General features: G+C 35.6%; 1 protein-coding gene across 1 annotated transcript; it reads right to left on the reverse strand.

Annotated features, from left to right (window-relative positions):
- Nucleotides 1–203: 203 nt before the first annotated feature.
- Nucleotides 204–4612, reverse strand: LOC139857829 (cysteine synthase 2). Its single transcript, XM_071846667.1, has 6 exons — nt 4333–4612; nt 3798–3872; nt 3322–3465; nt 2276–2659; nt 1503–1738; nt 204–846 (listed from the first exon to the last, which is right to left on the reverse strand). The coding sequence occupies exons 1-6, from the start codon at nt 4543–4545 to the stop codon at nt 630–632; spliced, it is 1269 nt and encodes a 422-aa protein (XP_071702768.1). The 5' UTR covers nt 4546–4612; the 3' UTR covers nt 204–629.
- Nucleotides 4613–25536: the final 20924 nt, after the last annotated feature.

Consider the following 25536-nt stretch of genomic DNA (forward strand, 5'->3'; position numbering starts at 1 on the left):
AAAGTCGAAAAACCCAAAATTTTTACACTGAAAAAAAAACCCCACCATATACATATACAAATTAGGCTTCAGTATTCTTATATGCATATTCTTATACATGTGCAAATTAACAGCCTAATTGTATAGCTACATAAGTATTAGTAATACTCTGTAAACTAACATTTGTTCCAAACGCTGATTAAGTCATTAAACTAGTCCCGAGCTGTAAAAAGGAACCAACTTGCATAGATGCTCATGGCCTTTACGCCAAAATAAAAAAAAATTACATTCAGGAAACATCTTAAATAATCTGTTGAAACTATATATACTGTATCTTAGAGTTCATAGAATGCAAGTTTGGAAGTGAAAGCTACACTAAAGTTTAATAACATTCTAAAAATATAATGTTTTAGCAAACAAAATCCACCATTTAATGAATGTATCTGGTCACAGCCAGTCTCAGGCTTCATCTGGAAAAGTAGGGTCTGACAATCCTTATCTGGTTCCACCTTGGTTGAACCGGCGGTGGTTCTTTTGAGTCTGGTCTGTTTGGACTACCGATTTTTGCGCACACTTCACTGCAACTGTTTGAAACTCACCGTCATTTAGGCAATAACCATGGCATTTAATAACAGGCATCTAACTCAGTTTCAATCAAGAAATTCTAAAGCTTTTGCTGATGGTGTTAAGCCATGTTGAGCAAGGTACTCCGGGTTACAAAACTTGCTTAAATGTCTCATCCCGCTATCACACAAAATAGTTACAATTGTATGACCGGGACCCAATAATTTGGCTACTCTGACAGCCCCAACGCAATTCATTGCTGAAGAACTTCCGATAAACAGTCCATCATTCTTTAAAAGAAATCTGATAAATGAAACAAAAATTAGATTCACAAAATTTTGGTTTCAGTGAGATCACAATGTTATAATGAGAACTGCTGAGAACACTTACGGTTTACATTCACAGTTTCTTTCTATTAGTGAAAAAATTGTTTTGTTTCTTCATTAGAAATTTTAGCTATGAACCTTCATTACGTTTGGGCTTGACAAAAAATTTTAACTGTGAACCTTCCTTAGTTTTTGGCTTCACATAAATTTACATAGAAGTAAAGCTTTATACTTGTGGCTACATCTCACCTCCCCCATACACCACTCATGTGGTATTGGGTACTGTTGTTGTTGTTGTTGTAAAGCTTTATACTTTTTTGCTTCACAAAGACTTTTTCTACACAACTCTTTTTAATTGTGAAGCCTGTCACAGAATATTCATAATTGCGAACCTTCATTATATTGTCTTCACCTAAATTTACAAAAAGAGTGAAGCTTTATTTTTGTTCTCTCCATTTTTGTTTTAACATTGTGTGCTCACTGTATCTCGTACACACCCACACACACGTTGTGTATGTGTGTGTTAAGGTTAAAAGGGTCAAAGTTGCCAGCTGTACAGCTATAATGCAGGAAAAAAAGCACGACTACAGAACATAAAGATCTATTTTCTAGGAGACATGAATCGGACTGTACCTAGACATTTCGACAGCTTCGATATCGGTGCCTCTGAATGCTCCATCAAGTTGTGCTAATTTAAAATTTTCCGTCAATCTATTGATGCCTATACCTTCAGTGACAGTATCAAATGGGTTCTTTAGCCGTTTCCCTTCGGCCTCTTCTCTTGTGTACATCACCCCCCTTGTAACTTTATTGTACAAACCAGAACCAGGAGGATCCACAAGATAACAATTTATACCCGGATCCTTTTCCTTTACACAATGGAGCAATTTGCATTAGTATTTAGGATTAATAAACAATCAATCAATAATTTATACTTTTTAGCTTCTCTAGTAGAATGGTTGACTTCTCATGGGCGCTAGAGGTAGAGATGTTAACCCATTTATTAGTAAATACGTCAATTCAGACTACGTTTCATCTCTAACGGGTCAAACTGTTAAGATAAAAAAGAAACTAATCAAATGGGTCTAAAAATATTGCAAATTGCCCAAAGTAGTAGTATATATTTACATCATAAAGCTTGGAAAAATCCTTTTATAAAGTATAGATATATGTTTTGTTGAATTATACAAGTATAGAAAAAGTTCATCGTATTTGACACTTAATAATAATATTATTATAGAAAAAGTTCCAATTTTGAGTTGAAAGTGCTTGGGGCCAAGTACCTGACTTCATCTGTTTTGATACGTGTGAATTTTATCTTAAAATCTTTTTCGACCCAAACCCATTTAGATACCTTATCTAACCCACCCGACCTGCACATCTCGATACTTCTAATGAGTGCTGACCTTTAGATATTTAGAAACACCAGCCACAGTACCACCCGTGCCTGCAGCAGCTATAAAAGCATGTAGCTTTCCACCAGTCTGGGCCCAGATCTCAGGCCCGGTTCCTTCAAAGTGAGCTCTATAGTTAGCCAGGTTCTCGAATTGATCTGCAAAGTAGCCACCTTTATACTCGCCAGTGAAGTCTTCGTTTTGTTTTTTGTTCTCGGACGAGTATCCATTTGTATGCATTGCATCTTTGCCATTTTTACCATTTTTGTGTTGCTGTGCTAGATTATTTGCTTCTGAAGCCCTTCTCCTTGCAATATTGACATAGTGATCTTTGTGAGTTATTGAAACTGGCCTAACCCTTTCAACAGTTGCTCTAAGGGCCTCGAGTATTTGAGACTGATAAGTACAAAGGAATAAGAATGAATGAAATGTAAAATCGGTCAACTATTGAAAAGCAACTAAGCAAGTACTCTGTAATGATACTTAACCTAGGTGAATAACTATATTAAGCACTATGTACTTTCCCCTAATACATGCTTATAGAGTGGCTTCATCATGAAAGCAATACTCTTACCTATGTAATATATGTAATCATGTATTCTTAATACATCATCATTGTTTATCGCACCAAGTATCGTAGATGGAAAATGCTAGGCTTACAAGAAATTTACAATTTCTTTACAAAATGATGTGGCTTGTAATGAAAACAAATAAAGATGAAACAAATGATGTGATTGGTTAATCTTCATTGACACATCATTTTCTATTGGGATTTTTTTTAAGCCTAGCATTTTTCATCCTAAATAACACGTGTCTCCAAGTAAACAAGCTGGTAGAGTGCCATAGTTGACAAACATATAGGGGTAACACAAAACTAAGGCTAATGGGAATTATAACAAGAACATGGTGAAAATTTTACGATCAATTATTTGGATTATGAGTGTAAAAAAAAAAAAAAAAAAATTCTTTATGCCTAAGGTGAAAGCTTTAACTAGCATAACATATCGAATCAATGACATCTATAAAATTTCTAAAAAAGATATTTAACTTCGACATACCTTCTCGATTGCAGCATCGTCTGGTATAACCACATGGCATCTGCATCCATAAGCAGGAGCAACCGTTGCAAGACTAATAGCTGTGCTCCCAGCACTCCCCTCTGTAACTAAACCACCACGAGATAGTTGTCCACATTCCAAAGCCTATAGTGAAAATCGATCAACATAAAGGCGTCATAATATAATAATATTTCTTTATAGAAACACATGTTTTTGTCCATGGACAGAAAATTTTCACACCCTTGCATTAACCAAAAATGAGTACACAACGATTTGCTACAACCTGACTTAACAAACAAAACCAAACTGCAAAATATAGCAGTTTAACATTATATCTTCTGAATATATGGTTCTTTAAAATAAGCATGTGCGTAAGTAACTGACTAGAAGGAACATACAGTAGCGGATGATCAAATTGTGTACATGAAAAAAGCAGAAAGAATCACATATAACAGAAGAATAAAGGAAGAACAAACCTCTTCGATTATTTTCATAGCTACTCTGTCTTTAACACTTCCTCCAGGATTCAAAAATTCCGCTTTCCCATATATCTGATTAAAATAACATTAACATACACAGACTTCTGTATGCAATGTTTGTATGTAAGTATAGTGTGTGTATACATAAGTGTGAAAAACAGCAGCATATGTATATGTATGTACGAATAAACAAAAATTATGTATGTATGTATGAGTATATAAGCATGATTTCATTCTGAAAAGAAAAAAAAATTAAAATCCACAAATTTTATGTATGTAATGTACGTACTACGTACGTATAACGGTATAAGCCTCATTGCCATCAATAAATTTTAGAATCTCGTAAAAATAATCAAATAGAAAAACAAACGATTTAAAAAGACCTAAAAATTTCGTAAATTGCTAATCTCGCAAAAAACTAAGAACTTGGCTATGCAACTAACAATTTTGCATAAATCTTAGAAATTTTTGGCATGATCCCAAAAATTTCAGAAAATTTAGCAAATATCCGAAAAAGGACGTAAATACTTACTTCGCAACCAGTTGCATCAGATAAGCTATTGATTCGAATCAGAGGAGTGTTGCCAATGGCACCAATGATTCCATTTTTCTTCGATTGTTTTGGAGTTAGGGTTTTGCCTTTTGAATCTGACGTATCTCGAATTCTGTTGGCTAAAACGTAAACAGAATATAGAGCAACTGAGACAGCTGTTATAACCCCAATTGAAATCGGCGATGGTGCCATCTCGCCGGTGGTCGGAGCTACAGAACGGCGGACGGCACGGCGACTGTAATTTGGATGTTTTTTTTTTTTTTTTTCAAGGGAAAAAAAGGATCAAAATAAAATAGCCACAACAGGCAATGACAATACAGAAACAGAACATGTGCAGCCCAAATCAGGCCCACCAAACACAACAAAACAAGCCCAAAAAGGCAAAAACCTAGCCTATTACTTCTCGGCTAAACTTAAAACACCACTCCCAATTAAGACTCCAGATTCTGGCAGCTAACTTTACATTTCTTGAATATTTGACTTTCAAGCCAAACATCTTCAACTGAAAAACTAGGCCCAGCATAGGCCCAACCCAATAATATTCTGACCATATGTTGGGCCGTTAACCTTACTAAAGCCCAAGAACTATAGCACTATGTCAGGATTCACGTTACAGTCGAGGGGATATAAACGTGCATCTTAAATTGTATTTTGTTGTCCAAGTTTAGCTGATATTCGGCCTAAGTTTAGTGTAAGATTCACAAGTTAATATCAGTAATTTGGCAAACTCGCATGATTTTATTGATAACAAAAAGCTATATAAATAGCTGAAGTACACGACTCATACTATCACCACGATCTGCCCCACTACAACGTAAACCAAAAAATAAGGAAACAACCTCAACAAACCCTATGATTGATTCATAATGGACTAAACAAACTAATGGACATAAGCCCATTTATTTAAACTTCCAAACAAAAAACCCAACCATAAAATAAACCCAATAAATCCTCCCTAAACAAGATATCATCAAGAATCTTGTTTAATCTGCTGCACACCTATTGCACTTCGAATCTGAACAAAAGTATCAAGCTTCAAAGGTTTTGTCATTGCATCCACTAGCTGCTCTTTACTCCTGCAAAATTCCAACTTCACCTTTTCTTGGTTCACAAGATTACGCAAATAGTGAAACCTCACATCTATGTGTTTGGTCCTTCGATGCATAACCGGATTGTTAGACAACTTAATAGTCGAGCTGTTATCACATAGAATTTCAATTGCATCTTTCTGCTCTTCATCAAGATCACAAAGTAGACCTTTTAACCACATGCTATGGCATGCACACGCAGTAGCAGCTACATACTCGGCTTCCGTAGATGAAAGAGTCACTATTGTAGTGACCCGAACTTTTCCATGTTTATATATATTAATTGAGATTGATATTTACATGATTAAATGTTTCCAACATGTTAAGCAATCAAACTTGTTAAGACTTGATTAATTGAAATATGTTTCATATAGACAATTGACCACCCAAGTTGACCGGTGATTCACGAACGTTAAAACTTGTAAAAACTATATGATGACATATATATGGATATATATATAGTTAACATGATACTATGATAAGTAAACATATCATTAAGTATATCAGCAATGAACTACATATGTAAAAACAAGACTACTAACTTAATAATTTTTAAACGAGACATATATGTAACGATTATCGTTGTAAAGACATTTAATGTATATATATCATATTAAGAGATATTCATACATGATAATATCATGATAATATAATAATTTAAAATCTCATTTGATATTATAAACATTGGGTTAACAACATTTAACAAGATCGTTAACCTAAAGGTTTCAAAACAACACTTACATGTAACGACTAACGATGACTTAACGACTCAGTTAAAATGTATATACATGTAGTGTTTTAATATGTATTTATACACTTTTGAAAGACTTCAATACACTTATCAAAATACTTCTACTTAACAAAAATGCTTACAATTACATCTTCGTTCAGTTTCATCAACAATTCTACTCGTATGCACCCGTATTCGTACTCGTACAATACACAGCTTTTAGATGTATGTACTATTGGTATATACACTCCAATGATCAGCTCTTAGCAGCACATGTGAGTCACCTAACACATGTGGGAACCATCATTTGGCAACTAGCATGAAATATCTCATAAAATTACAAAAATATGAGTAATCATTCATGACTTATTTACATGAAAACAAAATTACATATCCTTTATATCTAATCCATACACCAACGACCAAAAACACCTACAAACACTTTAATTCTTCAATTTTCTTCATCTAATTGATCTCTCTCAAGTTCTATCTTCAAGTTCTAAGTGTTCTTCATATATTCTACAAGTTCTAGTTACATAAAATCAAGAATACTTTCAAGTTTGCTAGCTCACTTCCAATCTTGTAAGGTGATCATCCAACCTCAAGAAATCTTTGTTTCTTACAGTAGGTTATCATTCTAATACAAGGTAATAATCATATTCAAACTTTGGTTCAATTTCTATAACTATAACAATCTTATTTCAAGTGATGATCTTACTTGAACTTGTTTTCGTGTCATGATTCTGCTTCAAGAACTTCGAGCCATCCAAGGATCCGTTGAAGCTAGATCCATTTTTCTCTTTTCCAGTAGGTTTATCCAAGGAACTTAAGGTAGTAATGATGTTCATAACATCATTCGATTCATACATATAAAGCTATCTTATTCGAAGGTTTAAACTTGTAATCACTAGAACATAGTTTAGTTAATTCTAAACTTGTTCTCAAACAAAAGTTAATCCTTCTAACTTGACTTTTAAAATCAACTAAACACATGTTCTATATCTATATGATATGCTAACTTAATGATTTAAAACCCGGAGACACGAAAAACACCGTAAAACCGGATTTACGCCGTCGTAGTAACACCGCGGGCTGTTTTGGGTTAGTTAATTAAAAACTATGATAAACTTTGATTTAAAAGTTGTTATTCTGAGAAAATTATTTTTATTATGAACATGAAACTATATCCAAAAATTATGGTTAAACTCAAAGTGGAAGTATGTTTTCTAAAATGGTCATCTAGACGTCGTTCTTTCGACTGAAATGACTACCTTTACAAAAACGACTTGTAACTTATTTTTCCGACTGTAAACCTATACTTTTTCTGTTTAGATTCATAAAATAGATTTCAATATGAAACCATAGCAATTTGATTCACTCAAAAAGGATTTAAAATGAAGAAGTTATGGGTAAAACAAGATTGGATAATTTTTCTCATTTTAGCTACGTGAAAATTGGTAACAAATCTATTCCAACCATAACTTAATCAACTTGTATTGTATATTATGTAATCTTGAAATACCATAGACACGTATACAATGTTTCGACCTATCATGTTGACACATCTATATATATTTCGGAACAACCATAGACACTCTATATGTGAATGTTGGAGTTAGCTATACAGGGTTGAGGTTGATTCCAAAATATATATAGTTTGAGTTGTGATCAATACTGAGATACGTATACACTGGGTCGTGGATTGATTCAAGATAATATTTATCGATTTATTTCTGTACATCTAACTGTGGACAACTAGTTGTAGGTTACTAACAAGGACAGCTGACTTAATAAACTTAAAACATCAAAATATATTAAAAGTGTTGTAAATATATTTTGAACATACTTTGATATATATGTATATATTGTTATAGGTTCGTGAATCAACCAGTGGCCAAGTCTTACTTCTCGACGAAGTAAAAATCTGTGAAAGTGAGTTATAGTCCCACTTTTAAAATCTAATATTTTTGGGATGAGAATACATGCAGGTTTTATAAATGATTTACAAAATAGACACAAGTATGTGAAACTACATTCTATGATTGAATTATCGAAATCGAATATGCCCCTTTTATTAAGTCTGGTAATCTAAGAATTAGGGAACAGACACCCTAATTGACGCGAATCCTAAAGATAGATCTATTGGGACTAACAAACCCCATCCAAAGTACCGGATGCTTTAGTACTTCGAAATTTATATCATATCCGAAGGGTGTCCCGGAATGATGGGGATATTCTTATATATGCATCTTGTTAATGTCGGTTACCAGGTGTTCACCATATGAATGATTTTTATCTCTATGTATGGGATGTGTATTGAAATATGAAATCTTGTGGTCTATTATTATGATTTGATATATATAGGTTAAACCTATAACTCACCAACATTTTTGTTGACGTTTTAAGCATGTTTATTCTCAGGTGATTATTAAGAGCTTCCGCTGTCGCATACTTAAATAAGGACGAGATTTGGAGTCCATGCTTGTATGATATTGTGTAAAAACTGCATTCAAGAAACTTATTTTGTTGTAACATATTTGTATTGTAAACCATTATGTAATGGTCGTGTGTAAACAGGATATTTTAGATTATCATTATTTGATAATCTACGTAAAGCTTTTTAAACCTTTATTGATGAAATAAAGGTTATGGTTTGTTTTAAAATGAATGCAGTCTTTGAAAAACGTCTCATATAGAGGTCAAAACCTCGCAACGAAATCAATTAATATGGAACGTTTTTAATCAATAAGAACGGGACATTTCAGTTGGTATCCGAGCGTTGGTCTTAGAGAACCAGAATTTTGCATTAGCGTGTCTTATCGAGTTTGTTAGGATGCATTAGTGAGCCTGGACTTCGACCGTGTTTACTTGAAAAATGATTGCTTAACAAATTTTGTTGGAAACTATATATTTTTAACATGTGAATATTATGTGATATATTAATCTCTTAACGCGTTTGATATTATGTGATAGATGTTTACCTCTAGAACAAGTCCCATTGACTCACCTAATAATAATGAAGAGTCAAATGTAAATTGGAATGATTCGTGGACTGATTCACAAGTTCCCGAAGAGGAACCGGAAGAAGAGTCGGAACCGGAAGAAGAATCGGAACCGGAAGAAGAATCGGAACCGGATGAAGAAATAGAACCGGTGGGGGAAATAATAAAACAGTTAAGTAAAAGAAAATCCTCAACCAACCGACCAAGGTTAATTATGGTCAATGGTGTTTCCGCCAAGGAAGCAAAATATTGGGAGGATTACCAATTCTCCGATGAATCGGATTCCGACGAGAATTCCGATGATGTTATAGAAATTACCCCAACTGAATTTAAAAAGGCAAAAGAAAATAATGAGAGAAAGGGCATAAAAATAGAGAAATCTAATTCCAACCCCGATGAACTTTATATGTATCATCAACCCCCGAAGTCCTTAAGTTGTAACAATGACCCGGGAACCTCTAAACCACCAGGTTTTTCTAAACCGTTGTGGAAAATGACAGCTAGTATTAGGGGAACATCATATATCCCTAGAAACTTGGCAAAACGAACCAAAACCGAAGAAGAAGAAACGAGCGAGTCGGAATAAGATAGTTGTATTCGTGTGGTGTAATATATGTAATATAGTGTGCTTATGCTTTATGATATATGTAAAAATTGCTTAATAAGTATTTTTTATGAATCTAACTCTTGTCTATTTTACAGTTTAAAAACACAAAATGGATAGACAACCCAATATTTTAAGAGACCTACCCGGAGACATGATTGATGAAATCTTGTCTAGAGTCGGTCAGAATTCCTGTGCACAACTATTTAAGGCGAGATCAGTTTGTAAGACATTCGAAGAACGTTCCAAGAATGTCTTGATTTATAAGAGACTTTCGTTTGAAAGATGGGGGATATCACATTGGAAAACCCATAAGTTACGATATGTTTACTTTGACGCATATATTGCGGGGAACCCAAATGCTATTTTACGCAACGGGTTAAGAAATTATTTTGACTCAATGTATCCGAATATAGGACTTCATGATTTAGAAAAAGCGGCTAACATGCAACATAAAGAAGCATGCTATGCTTACGGGTTAGTAATGTTCGTTTCTCACCAAAGTGAGAAAAAGAACATCGGGCTACAGCTATTAAACAAAACGTTCCCACAAGTGACGGAGTCGGTAATTGGGGTAAGAAATGAGGTTTTTAGATTGTTACGGGACTGTTGGACATTACGTAACCCTCGTCCCTTTGACGACGTTACAACACGCTATCTTATCAATGGCCATAACGGTTATGTTCCACAAGACCAAGGATGGGAAGTAGTCCTAGTAATGACCAGAATGCATGACTTGTTTCTGGACGTATGAATTACGTGTCTTTATTACCTTTGCTGAACGACTTGTGTACTAGCTAGAATTATCTTCACAACTATCTTGTATCAAAGTTATTGTGTGCTATATTTCATGCTTTATGTAAAATAAGCAGTATTGTAAGTTTGTAAAATATTGTGTAAAAGTTTGAACGCGAAATATTATTATAATCAGTTTTTCATATAGAATTGTAGTAGTTGAATTGTATATTAGCTACTAAGTATGAACTTAACGGGTAGGTACTACCTGAATTTAAACTTATAAAACTCTAATATGAAGAAAAAGCTTTTATAAATGAGTTCATATTATGCTACGAAATACTATTAACTACTCTTAATATTCTGTATGATTAACTTGTTCCATTTGACTATTTTGAAGGAAATGGCACCGACTACTCGACACACCGTGAATATGAATGAAGAGGAATTCCGTACTTTTCTAGCTTCAAACATAGCCGCAGTACAGGCTGCGCTACATACCAACAATAACCTTGGATCTAGCAGTACAGGAAATCGTGTAGGATGCACCTACAAAGAATTCACTGCCTGCAAACCTTTGGAATTTGATGGAACCGAAGGACCGATCGGATTGAAACGGTGGACCGAGAAGGTCGAATCGGTGTTTGCCATAAGTAAGTGTACTGAAGAGGACAAAGTGAAGTACGCTACGTATACCTTCACAGGTTCTGCGTTAACATGGTGGAATACCTATCTAGAGCAAGTGGGACAAAACGATGCGTACGCACTACCGTGGTCAGCATTCAAGCACTTGATGAACGAGAAGTACCATCCCAGAAACGAGGTCAATAAGCTCAAGACAGAACTTAGAGGGTTACGAACCCAATGATTTGATATTACCACATACGAAAGACGATTCACAGAATTGTGCCTATTGTGTCCGGGAGCGTTCGAAGATGAGGAAGAGAAGATCGACGCGTTTGTGAAAGGATTACCGGAAAGAATCCAAGAAGATATAAGTTCACACGAGCCCGCCTCCATACAACAGGCATGTAGAATGGCTCACAAACTAGTGAACCAGATTGAAGAAAGAATTAAAGAACAGACTGCTGAAGAGGCCAATGTGAAGCAAGTCAAAAGAAAGTGGGAGGAAAACGGTGATAAGAATCACCAATACAGCAACAACAGCAATTACAACAATAATCGCAACAATTATCCCAACAATCGCAACATCAATCGCAACTACAACAAACGGACCAACAACAACAACAACAACAACTACAACAATCATCCCAACAACAATAATAACCGCAACAACAACAACAATCAGAAGCAGCTATGCCAAAGGTGTGAAAAGTATCACTCGGGGTTCTGCACCAAATTTTGCAACAAGTGTAAAAGAAATGGTCATAGCGCGGCGAAGTGTGAGGTCTACGGACCAGGGGTTAATAGAACGAAAGGAACAAATGGTGTCGGAACGAGTAATGGCGGAGCAAGTAATGTCGGAGCAAGTTATGCCAATGTAGTTTGTTATAAATGTGGAAAACCGGGCCACATTATTAGAAATTGCCCGAACCAGGAGAACACGAATGGACAAGGTCGCGGAAGAGTTTTCAATATTAATGCGGCAGAGGCACAGGAAGACCCGGAGCTTGTTACGGGTACGTTTCTTATTGACAATAAATCTGCTTACGTTTTATTTGATTCGGGTGCGGATAGAAGCTATATGAGTAGAGATTTTTGTGCTAAATTAAGTTGTCCATTGACGCATTTGGATAGTAAATTTTTACTCGAATTAGCAAATGGTAAATAAATTTCAGCAGATAATATATGTCGGAATCGAGAAATTAAACTGGTTAGCGAAACATTTAAGATTGATTTGATACCAGTAGAGTTAGGGAGTTTTGATGTGATAATCGGTATGGACCGGTTGAAAGAAGTGAAAGCAGAGATCGTTTGTTACAAAAATGCAATTTGCATTATACGAGAAAAAGGAAAACCCTTAATGGTGTACGGAGAAAAGGGCAACACGAAGCTACATCTTATTAGTAATTTGAAGGCACAAAAACTAATAAGAAAAGGTTGCTATGCTGTTATAGCACACGTCGAGAAAGTACAAACTGAAGAAAAGAGCATCAATGATGTTCCCATTGCAAAAGAATTTCCCGATGTATTTCCGAAAGAATTACCGGGATTACCCCCACATCGATCCGTTGAATTTCAAATAGATCTTGTACCAGGAGCTGCACCAATAGCTCGTGCTCCTTACAGACTCGCACCCAGCGAGATGAAAGAACTGCAAAGCCAATTACAAGAACTTTTAGAGCATGGTTTCATTCGACCAAGCACATCACCGTGGGGAGCTCCTGTTTTGTTTGTCAAGAAGAAAGATGGTACATTCAGGTTGTGTATCGACTACCGAGAGTTGAACAAACTTACCATCAAGAACCGCTACCCACTATCGAGAATCGATGACTTATTTGATCAACTACAAGGCTCGTCTGTTTATTCAAAGATTGACTTACGTTCCGGGTATCATCAAATGCGGGTGAAAGAAGATGATATTCCAAAGACTGCTTTCAGAACACGTTACGGTCATTATGAGTTTATGGTCATGCCGTTTGGTTTAACTAATGCACCAGCTGTGTTCATGGACCTTATGAACTGAGTGTGTGGACCATACCTTGACAAGTTTGTCATTGTTTTCATTGATGACATACTTATTTACTCAAAGAATGACCAAGAACACGGTGAACATTTGAGAAAGGTGTTAGAAGTATTGAGGAAGGAAGAATTGTACGCTAAGTTTTCAAAGTGTGCATTTTGGTTGGAAGAAGTTCAATTCCTCGGTCACATAGTGAACAAAGAAGGTATTAAGGTGGATCCGGCAAAGATAGAAACTGTTGAAAAGTGGGAAACCCCAAAAACTCCGAAACACATACGCCAGTTTTTAGGACTAGCTGGTTACTACAGAAGGTTCATCCAAGACTTTTCCAGAATAGCAAAACCCTTGACTGCATTAACGCATAAAGGGAAGAAATTTGAATGGAATGATGAACAAGAGAAAGCGTTTCAGTTATTGAAGAAAAAAGCTAACTACGGCACCTATATTGTCATTGCCTGAAGGGAATGATGATTTTGTGATTTATTGTGACGCATCAAAGCAAGGTCTCGGTTGTGTATTAATGCAACAAACGTAGGTGATTGCTTATGCGTCTAGACAATTGAAGATTCACGAACAAAATTATACGACGCATGATTTGGAATTAGGCGCGGTTGTTTTTGCATTAAAGACTTGGAGCCACTACTTATATGGGGTCAAAAGTATTATATATACCGACCACAAAAGTCTTCAACACATATTTAATCAGAAACAACTGAATATGAGGCAGCGTAGGTGGATTGAACTGTTGAATGATTACGACTTTGAGATTCGTTACCACCCGGGGAAGGCAAATGTGGTAGCCGATGCCTTGAGCAGGAAGGACAGGGAACCCATTCGAGTAAAATCTTTGAATATAATGATTCATAATAACCTTACTACTCAAATAAAGGAGGCTCAACAAGGAGTTTTAAAAGAGGGAAATTTAAAGGATGAAATATCCAAAGGATCGGAGAAGCATCTTAATATTCGGGAAGACAGAACCCGGTATAGGGCTGAAAGGATTTGGGTACCAAAAATTGGAGATATGAGAGAAATGGTACTTAGAGAAGCTCATAAAACCAGATACTCAATACATCCTGGAACGGGGAAGATGTACAAGGATCTCAAGAAACATTTTTGGTGGCCGGGTATGAAAGCCGATGTTGCTAAATACGTAGGAGAATGTTTGACGTGTTCTAAGGTCAAAGCTGAGCATCAGAAACCATCAGGTCTACTTCAACAACCCGAAATCCCGGAATGGAAATGGGAAAACATTACCATGGATTTCATCACTAAATTGCCAAGGACTGCGAGTGGTTTTGATACTATTTGGGTAATAGTTGATCGTCTCACCAAATCAGCACACTTCCTGCCAATAAGAGAAGATGACAAGATAGAGAAGTTAGCACGACTATATTTGAAGGAAGTCGTCTCCAGACATGAAATACCAATCTCTATTATCTCTGATAGGGATGGCAGATTTATTTCAAGATTCTGGCAGACATTACAGCAAGCATTAGGAACTCGTCTAGACATGAGTACTGCCTATCATCCACAAACTGATGGGCAGAGCGACAGGACGATACAAACGCTTGAAGACATGCTACGAGCATGTGTTATTGATTTCGGAAACAGTTGGGATCGACATCTACCGTTAGCAGAATTTTCCTACAACAACAGCTACCATTCAAGCATTGAGATGGTGCCGTTTGAAGCACTTTATGGTAGAAAGTGCAGGTCTCCGATTTGTTGGAGTGAAGTGGGGGATAGACAGATTACGGGTCCAGAGATTATACTAGAAACTACCGAGAAGATCATCCAAATTCAACAACGGTTGAAAACCACCCAAAGTCGACAAAAGAGCTACGCTGACATTAAAAGAAAAGATATAGAATTTGAAATTGGAGAGATGGTCATGCTTAAAGTTGCACCTTGGAAAGGTGTTGTTCGATTTGGTAAACGAGGGAAATTAAATCCAAGGTATATTGGACCATTCAAGATTATTGATCGTGTCGGACCAGTAGCTTACCGACTTGAGTTACCTCAACAACTCGCGGCTGTACATAACACTTTCCACGTCTCAAATTTGAAGAAATGTTTTGCTAAAGAAGATCTCACTATTCCGTTAGATGAAATCCAAATCAACGAAAAACTTCAATTCATCGAAGAACCCGTCGAAATAATGGATTGTGAGGTTAAAAGACTTAAGCAAAACAAGATACCAATTGTTAAGGTTCGATGGAATGCTCGTAGAGGACCCGAGTTCACCTGGGAGCGTGAAGATTAGATGAAGAAGAAATACCCGCATCTATTTCCAGAAGATTCGTCAACACCTTCAACAGCTTAAAATTTCGGGACGAAATTTATTTAACGGGTAGGTACTGTAGTGACCTGAACTTTTCCATGTTTATATATATTAATTGAGATTGATATTAACATGATTAAATGTTTCCAACATGTTAAGCAATCAAACTTGTTAAGACTTGATTAATTGAAATATGTTTCATATAGACAATTGACCACCCAAGTTGACCGGTGATTCACGAACGTTAAAACTTGTAAAAACTATATGATGACATATATATGGATATATATATAGTTAACATGATACTATGATAAGTAAACATATCATTAAGTATATCAACAATGAACTACATATGTAAAAACAAGACTACTAACTTAATGATTTTTAAACGAGACATATATGTAACGATTATCGTTGTAAAGACATTTAATGTATATATATCATATTAAGAGATATTCATACATGATAATATCATGATAATATAATAATTTAAAATCTCATTTAATATTATAAACATTGGGTTAACAACATTTAACAAGATCGTTAACCTAAAGGTTTCAAAACAACACTTACATGTAACGACTAACGATGACTTAACGACTCAGTTAAAATGTATATACATGTAGTGTTTTAATATGTATTTATACACTTTTGAAAGACTTCAATACACTTATCAAAATACTTCTACTTAACAAAAATGCTTACAATTACATCTTCGTTCAGTTTCATCAACAATTCTACTCGTATGCACCCGTATTCGTACTCGTACAATACACAGCTTTTAGATGTATGTACTATTGGTATATACACTCCAATGATCAGCTCTTAGCAGCACATGTGAGTCACCTAACACATGTGGGAACCATCATTTGGCAACTAGCATGAAATATCTCATAAAATTACAAAAATATGAGTAATCATTCATGACTTATTTACATGAAAACAAAATTACATATCCTTTATATCTAATCCATACACCAACGACCAAAAACACCTACAAACACTTTCATTCTTCAATTTTCTTCATCTAATTGATCTCTCTCAAGTTCTATCTTCAAGTTCTAAGTGTTCTTCATATATTCTACAAGTTCTAGTTACATAAAATCAAGAATACTTTCAAGTTTGCTAGCTCACTTCCAATCTTGTAAGGTGATCATCCTGTAGTGACCCGAACTTTTCCATGTTTATATATATTAATTGAGATTGATATTTACATGATTAAATGTTTCCAACATGTTAAGCAATCAAATTTGTTAAGACTTGATTAATTGAAATATGTTTCATATAGACAATTGACCACCCAAGTTAACCGGTGATTCACGAACATTAAAACTTGTAAAAACTATATGATGACATATATATGGATATATATATAGTTAACATGATACTATGATAAGTAAACAAATCATTAAGTATATTAACAATGAACTACATATGTAAAAACAAGACTACTAACTTAATGATTTTTAAACGAGACATATATGTAACGATTATCGTTGTAAAGACATTTAATGTATATATATCATATTAAGAGATATTCATACATGATAATATCATGATAATATAATAATTTAAAATCTCATTTGATATTATAAACATTGGGTTAACAACATTTAACAAGATCGTTAACCTAAAGGTTTCAAAACAACACTTACATGTAACGACTAACGATGACTTAACGACTCAGTTAAAATGTATATACATGTAGTGTTTTAATATGTATTTATACACTTTTGAAAGACTTCAATACACTTATCAAAATACTTCTACTTAACAAAAATTCTTACAATTACATCCTCGTTCAGTTTCATCAACAATTCTACTCGTATGCACCCGTATTCGTACTCGTACAATACACAGCTTTTAGATGTATGTACTATTGGTATATACACTCCAATGATCAGCTCTTAGCAGCCCATGTGAGTCACCTAACACATGTGGGAACCATCATTTGGCAACTAGCATGAAATATCTCATAAGATTACAAAAATATGAGTAATCATTCATGACTTATTTACATGAAAACAAAATTACATATCCTTTATATCTAATCCATACACCAACGACCAAAAACACCTACAAACACTTTCATTCTTCAATTTTATTCATCTAATTGAACTCTCTCAAGTTCTATCTTCAAGTTCTAAGTGTTCTTCATAAATTCCAAAAGTTCTAGTTTCATAAAATCAAGAATACTTTCAAGTTTGCTAGCTCACTTCCAATCTTGTAAGGTGATCATCCAACCTCAAGAAATCTTTGTTTCTTACAGTAGGTTATCATTCTAATACAAGGTAATAATCATATTCAAACTTTGGTTCAATTTCTATAACTATAACAATCTTATTTCAAGTGATGATCTTACTTGAACTTGTTTTCGTGTCATGATTTTGCTTCAAGAACTTTGAGCCATCCAAGGATCCATTGAAGCTAGATCCATTTTTCTCTTTTCCAGTAGGTTTATCCAAGGAACTTAAGGTAGTAATGATGTTCATAACATCATTCGATTCATACATATAAAGCTATCTTATTCGAAGGTTTAAACTTGTAATCACTAGAACATAGTTTAGTTAATTCTAAACTTGTTCGCAAACAAAAGTTAATCCTTCTAACTTGACTTTTAAAATCAACTAAACACATGTTCTATATCTATATGATATGCTAACTTAATGATTTAAAACCTGGAAACACGAAAAACACCGTAAAACCGGATTTACGCCTTCGTAGTAACACCGCGGGCTGTTTTGGGTTAGTTAATTAAAAACTATGATAAACTTTGATTTTAAAGTTGTTATTCTGAGAAAATGATTTTTATTATGAACATGAAACTATATCCAAAAATTATGATTAAACTCAAAGTGGAAGTATGTTTTCTAAAATGGTCATCTAGACGTCGTTCTTTCGACTGAAATGACTACCTTTACAAAAACGACTTGTAACTTATTTTTCTGACTATAAACCTATACTTTTCTGTTTAGATTCATAAAATAGAGTTCAATATGAAACCATAGCAATTTGATTCACTCAAAACGGATTTAAAATGAAGAAGTTATGGGTAAAACAAGATTGGATAATTTTTCTCATTTTAGCTACGTGAAAATTGGTAACAAATCTATTCCAACCATAACTTAATCAACTTGTATTGTATATTATGTAATCTTGAGATACCATAGACACGTATGCAATGTTTCGACCTATCATGTCGACACATCTATATATATTTCGGAACAACCATAGACACTCTATATGTGAATGTTGGAGTTAGCTATACAGGGTTGAGGTTGATTCCAAAATATATATAGTTTGAGTTGTGATCAATACTGAGATACGTATACACTGGGTCGTGGATTGATTCAAGATAATATTTATCGATTTATTTCTGTACATCTAACTGTGGACAACTAGTTGTAGGTTACTAACGAGGACAGCTGACTTAATAAACTTAAAACATCAAAATATATTAAAAGTGTTGTAAATATATTTTGAACATACTTTGATATATATATGTATATATTGTTATAGGTTTGTGAATCAACCAGTGGCCAAGTCTTACTTCCCGACGAAGTAAAAATCTGTGAAAGTGAGTTATAGTCCCACTTTTAAAATCTAATATTTTTGGGATGAGAATACATGCAGGTTTTATAAATGATTTACAAAATAGACACAAGTACGTGAAACTACATTCTATGGTTGAATTATCGAAATCGAATATGCCCCTTTTTATTAAGTCTGGTAATCTAAGAATTAGGGAACAGACACCCTAATTGACGCGAATCCTAAAGATAGATCTATTGGGCCTAACAAACCCCATCCAAAGTACCGGATGCTTTAGTACTTCGAAATTTATATCATATCCGAAGGGTGTCCCGGAATGATGGGGATATTCTTATATATGCATCTTGTTATTGTCGGTTACCAGGTGTTCACCATATGAATGATTTTTATCTCTATGTATGGGATGTGTATTGAAATATGAAATCTTGTGGTCTATTGTTACGATTTGATATATATAGGTTAAACCTATAACTCACCAACATTTTTGTTGACGTTTTAAGCATGTTTATTCTCAGGTGATTATTAAGAGCTTCCGCTGTCGCATACTTAAATAAGGACAAGATTTGGAGTCCATGCTTGTATGATATTGTGTAAAAACTGCATTCAAGAAACTTATTTTGTTGTAACATATTTGTATTGTAAACCATTATGTAATGGTCGTGTGTAAACAGGATATATTAGATTATCATTATTTGATAATCTACGTAAAGCTTTTTAAACCTTTATTGATGAAATAAAGGTTATGGTTTGTTTAAAAATGAATGCAGTCTTTGAAAAACGTCTCATATAGAGGTCAAAACCTCGCAACGAAATCAATTAATATGGAACGTTTTTAATCAATAAGAACGGGACATTTCAGTTGGTATCAGAGCGTTGGTCTTAGAGAACCAGAAAATTTGCATTAGTGTGTCTTATCGAGTTTGTTAGGATGCATTAGTGAGTCTGGACTTCGACCGTGTTTTCTTTAAAAATGATTGCTTAACATTTTTGTTGGAAACTATATATTTTTAACATATGAATATTATGTGATATATTAATCTCTTAACGTGTTTGATATTATGTGATAGATGTCTACCTCTAGAACAAGTCCCATTGACTCACCTAATAATAATGAAGAGTCAAATGTAAATTGGAATAATTTGTGGACTGATTCACAAGTTCCCGAAGAGGAACCGGAAGAAGAGTCGGAACCGGAAGAAGAATCGGAACCGGAAGAAGAATCGGAACCGGATGAAGAAATAGAACCGGTGGGGGAAATAATAAAACGGTTAAGTAAAAGAAAATCCTCAACCAACCGACCAAAGTTAATTATGGTCAATGGTGTTTCCGCCAAGGAAGCAAAATATTGGGAGGATTACCAATTCTCCGATGAATCGGATTCCGACGAGAATTCCGATGATGTTATAGAAATTACCCCAACTGAATTTAAAAAGGCAAAAGAAAATAATAAGGGAAAGGGCATAAAAATAGAGAAATCTAATTCCAACCCCGATGAACTTTATATGTATCGTCAACCCCCGAAGTCCTTAAGTTGTAACAATGACCCGGGAACCTCTAAACCACCAGGTTTTTCTAAACCAATGTGGATCACGACGGCTCGTATTAGGGGAACATCATATATCCCTAGAAACTTGGCAAAACGAACCAAAACCGAAGAAGAAGAAACAAGCGAGTCGGAATAAGATAGTTGTATTCGTGTGGTGTAATATATGGAATATAGTGTTCTTATGCTTTATGATATATGTAAAAATTGCTTGTATTAATAAGTATTTTTTTTTATGAATCTAACTCTTGTCTATTTTACAGTTTAAAAACACAAAATGGATAGACAACCCAATATTTTAAGAGACCTACCCGGAGACATGATTGATGAAATCTTGTCTAGAGTCGGCCAGAATTCTTCGGCACAACTATTTAAGGCGAGATCAGTTTGTAAGACATTCGAAGAACGTTCCAAGAATGTCTTGGTTTATAAGAGACTTTCGTTTGAAAGATGGGGGATATCACATTGGGAAACCCATAAGTTACGATGTGTTTACTTTGACGCATATATTGCGGGGAACCCAAATGCTATTTTACGCAACGGGTTAAGAAATTATTTTGACTCAATATATCCGAATATTGGACTTCGTGATTTAGAAAAAGCGGCTAACATGCAACATAAAGAAGCATGTTATGCTTACGGATTAGTAATGTTCGCTTCTCACCAAAGTGAGAACAAGAACATCGGGCTACAACTATTAAACAAAACGTTTCCACAAGTGACGGAGTCGGTAATTGGGGTAAGAAATGAGGTTTTTAGATTATTACGGGACTGTTGGACATTACGTAACCCTCGTCCCTTTGATGACGTTACAACACGCTGTCTTATCAACGGCCATAACTGTTATGTTGCACAAGACCAAGGATGAGAAGTAGTCCTAGTAAAACCAGAATGCATGACTTGTTTCTGGACGTATGAATTACGTGTCTTTATTGCCTTTGCTGAACGACTTGTGTACTAGCTAGAATTATCTTCACAACTATCTTGTATCAAAGTTATTGTGTGCTATATTTCATGCTTTATGTAAAATAAGCGGTATTGTAAGTTTGTAAAATATTGTATAAAAGTTTGAACGCGAAATATTATTATAATCAGTTTTTCATATAGAATTGTAGTAGTTGAATTGTATATTAGCTACTAAGTATGAACTTAACGGGTAGGTACTACCCGAATTTAAACTTATAAAACGCTAATATGAAGAAAAAGCTTTTATAAATGAGTTCATATTATGCTACGAAATACTATTAACTACTCTTAATATTCTGTATGATTAACTTGTTCCATTTAACTATTTTGAAGGAAATGGCACCGACTACTCGACACACCGTGAATATGAATGAAGAGGAATTCCGTACTTTTCTAGCTTCAAACATAGCCGCAGTACAGGCTGCGCTACATACCAACAATAACCTTGGATCTAGCAGTACAGGAAATCGTGTAGGATGCACCTACAAAGAATTCACTGCCTGCAAACCTTTGGAATTTGATGGAACCGAAGGACCGATCGGATTGAAACGGTGGACCGAGAAGGTCGAATCGGTGTTTGCCATAAGTAAGTGTACTGAAGAGGACAAAGTAAAGTACGCTACGCATACCTTCACAGGTTCTGCGTTAACATGGTGGAATACCTATCTAGAGCAAGTGGGACAAGACGATGCGTACGCACTACCGTGGTCAGCATTCAAGCACTTGATGAACGAGAAGTACCGTCCCAGAACCGAGGTCAATAAGCTCAAGACAGAACTTAGAGGGTTACGAACCCAAGGATTTGATATTACCACGTACGAAAGACGATTCACAGAATTGTGCCTATTGTGTCCGGGAGCATTCGAAGATGAGGAAGAGAAGATCGACGCGTTTGTGAAAGGATTACCGGAAAGAATCCAAGAAGATATAAGTTCACACGAGCCCGCCTCCATACAACAGGCATGTAGAATGGCTCACAAACTCGTGAACCAAATTGAAGAAAGAATTAAAGAACAGACTGCTGAAGAGGCCAATGTGAAGCAAGTCAAAAGAAAGTGGGAGGAAAACGGTGATAAGAATCACCAATACAACAACAACAGCAATTACAACAATAATCGCAACAATTATCCCAACAATCGCAACATCAATCGCAACTACAACAAACGGCCCAACAACAACAACAACAACAACAACAACAGCAACTACAACAATCATCCCAACAACAATAATAACCGCAACAACAACAACAATCAGAAGCAACTATGCCAAAGGTGTGAAAAGAATCACTCGGGGTTCTGCACCAAATTTTGCAACAAGTGTAAAAGAAATGGTCATAGCGCGGCGAAGTGTGAGGTCTACGGACCAGGGGTTAATAGAACGAAAGGAACAAATGGTGTCGGAACGAGTAATGGCGGAGCAAGTAGTGTCGGAGCAAGTTATGCCAATGTAGTTTGTTATAAATGTGGAAAACCGGGCCACATTATTAGAAATTGCCCGAACCAGGAGAACACGAATGGACAAGGCCGTGGAAGAGTTTTCAATATTAATGCGGCAGAGGCACAGGAAGACCCGGAGCTTGTTACGGGTACGTTTCTTATTGACAATAAATCTGCTTACGTTTTATTTGATTCGGGTGCGGATAGAAGCTATATGAGTAGAGATTTTTGTGCTAAATTAAGTTGTCCATTGACGCCTTTGGATAGTAAATTTTTACTCGAATTAGCAAATGGTAAATTAATTTCAGCAGATAATATATGTCGGAATCGAGAAATTAAACTGGTTAGCGAAACATTTAAGATTGATTTGATACCAGTAGAGTTAGGGAGTTTTGATGTGATAATCGGTATGGACTGGTTGAAAGAAGTGAAAGCGGAGATCGTTTGTTACAAAAATGCAATTCGCATTATACGAGAAAAAGGAAAACCCTTAATGGTGTACGGAGAAAAGGGCAACACGAAGCTACATCTTATTAGTAATTTGAAGGCACAAAAACTAATAAGAAAAGGTTGCTATGCTGTTCTAGCACACGTCGAGAAAGTACAAACTGAAGAAAAGAGCATCAATGATGTTCCCATAGCAAAAGAATTTCCTGATGTATTTCCGAAAGAATTACCGGGATTACCCCCACATCGATCCGTTGAATTTCAAATAGATCTTGTACCAGGAGCTGCACCAATAGCTCGTGCTCCTTACAGACTCGCACCCAGCGAGATGAAAGAACTGCAAAGCCAATTACAAGAACTTTTAGAGCGTGGTTTCATTCGACCAAGCACATCACCGTGGGGAGCTCCTGTTTTGTTTGTCAAGAAGAAAGATGGTACATTCAGGTTGTGTATCGACTACCGAGAGTTGAACAAACTTACCATCAAGAACCGCTACCCACTACCGAGAATCGATGACTTATTTGATCAACTACAAGGCTCGTCTGTTTATTCAAAGATTGACTTACGTTCCGGGTATCATCAAATGCGGGTGAAAGAAGATGATATTCCAAAGACTGCTTTCAGAACACGTTACGGTCATTACGAGTTTATGGTCATGCCGTTTGGTTTAACTAATGCACCAGCTGTGTTCATGGACCTTATGAACCGAGTGTGTAGACCATACCTTGACAAGTTTGTCATTGTTTTCATTGATGACATACTTATTTACTCAAAGAATGACCAAGAACACGGTGAACATTTGAGAAAGGTGTTAGAAGTATTGAGGAAGGAAGAATTGTACGCTAAGTTTTCAAAGTGTGCATTTTGGTTGGAAGAAGTCCAATTCCTCGGTCACATAGTGAACAAAGAAGGTATTAAGGTGGATCCGGCAAAGATAGAAACTGTTGAAAAGTGGGAAACCCCGAAAACTCCGAAACACATACGCCAGTTTTTAGGACTAGCTGGTTACTACAGAAGGTTCATCCAAGACTTTTTCCAGAATAGCAAAACCCTTGACTGCATTAACGCATAAAGGGAAGAAATTTGAATGGAATGATGAACAAGAGAAAGCGTTTCAGTTATTGAAGAAAAAGCTAACTACGGCACCTATATTGTCATTGCCTGAAGGGAATGATGATTTTGTGATTTATTGTGACGCATCAAAGCAAGGTCTCGGTTGTGTATTAATGCAACGAACGAAGGTGATTGCTTATGCGTCTAGACAATTGAAGATTCACGAACAAAATTATACGACGCATGATTTGGAATTAGGCGCGGTTGTTTTTGCATTAAAGACTTGGAGGCACTACTTATATGGGGTCAAAAGTATTATATATACCGACCACAAAAGTCTTCAACACATATTTAATCAGAAACAACTGAATATAAGGCAGCGTAGGTGGATTGAATTATTGAATGATTACGACTTTGAGATTCGTTACCACCCGGGGAAGGCAAATGTGGTAGCCGATGCCTTGAGCAGGAAGGACAGAGAACCCATTCAAGTAAAATCTATGAATATAATGATTCATAATAACATTACTACTCAAATAAAGGAGGCGCAACAAGGAGTTTTAAAAGAGGGAAATTTAAAGGATGAAATACCCAAAGGATCGGAGAAGCATCTTAATATTCGGGAAGACGGAACCCGGTATAGGGCTGAAAGGATTTGGGTACCAAAATTTGGAGATATGAGAGAAATGGTACTTAGAGAAGCTCATAAAACCAGATACTCAATACATCCTGGAACGGGGAAGATGTACAAGGATCTCAAGAAACATTTTTGGTGGCCGGGTATGAAAGCCGATGTTGCTAAATACGTAGGAGAATGTTTGACGTGTTCTAAGGTCAAAGCTGAGCATCAGAAACCATCAGGTCTACTTCAACAACCCGAAATCCCGGAATGGAAATGGGAAAACATTACCATGGATTTCATCACTAAATTGCCAAGGACTGCAAGTGGTTTTGATACTATTTGGGTAATAGTTGACCGTCTCACCAAATCAGCACACTTCTTGCTAATAAGAGAAGATGACAAGATGGAGAAGTTAGCACGATTGTATTTGAAGGAAGTCATCTCCAGACATGGAATACCAATCTCTATTATCTCTGA

This window comes from Rutidosis leptorrhynchoides, chromosome 7 (genome assembly GCF_046630445.1).
Source record: "Rutidosis leptorrhynchoides isolate AG116_Rl617_1_P2 chromosome 7, CSIRO_AGI_Rlap_v1, whole genome shotgun sequence".
NCBI classification, from domain to species: Eukaryota; Viridiplantae; Streptophyta; class Magnoliopsida; order Asterales; family Asteraceae; genus Rutidosis; species Rutidosis leptorrhynchoides.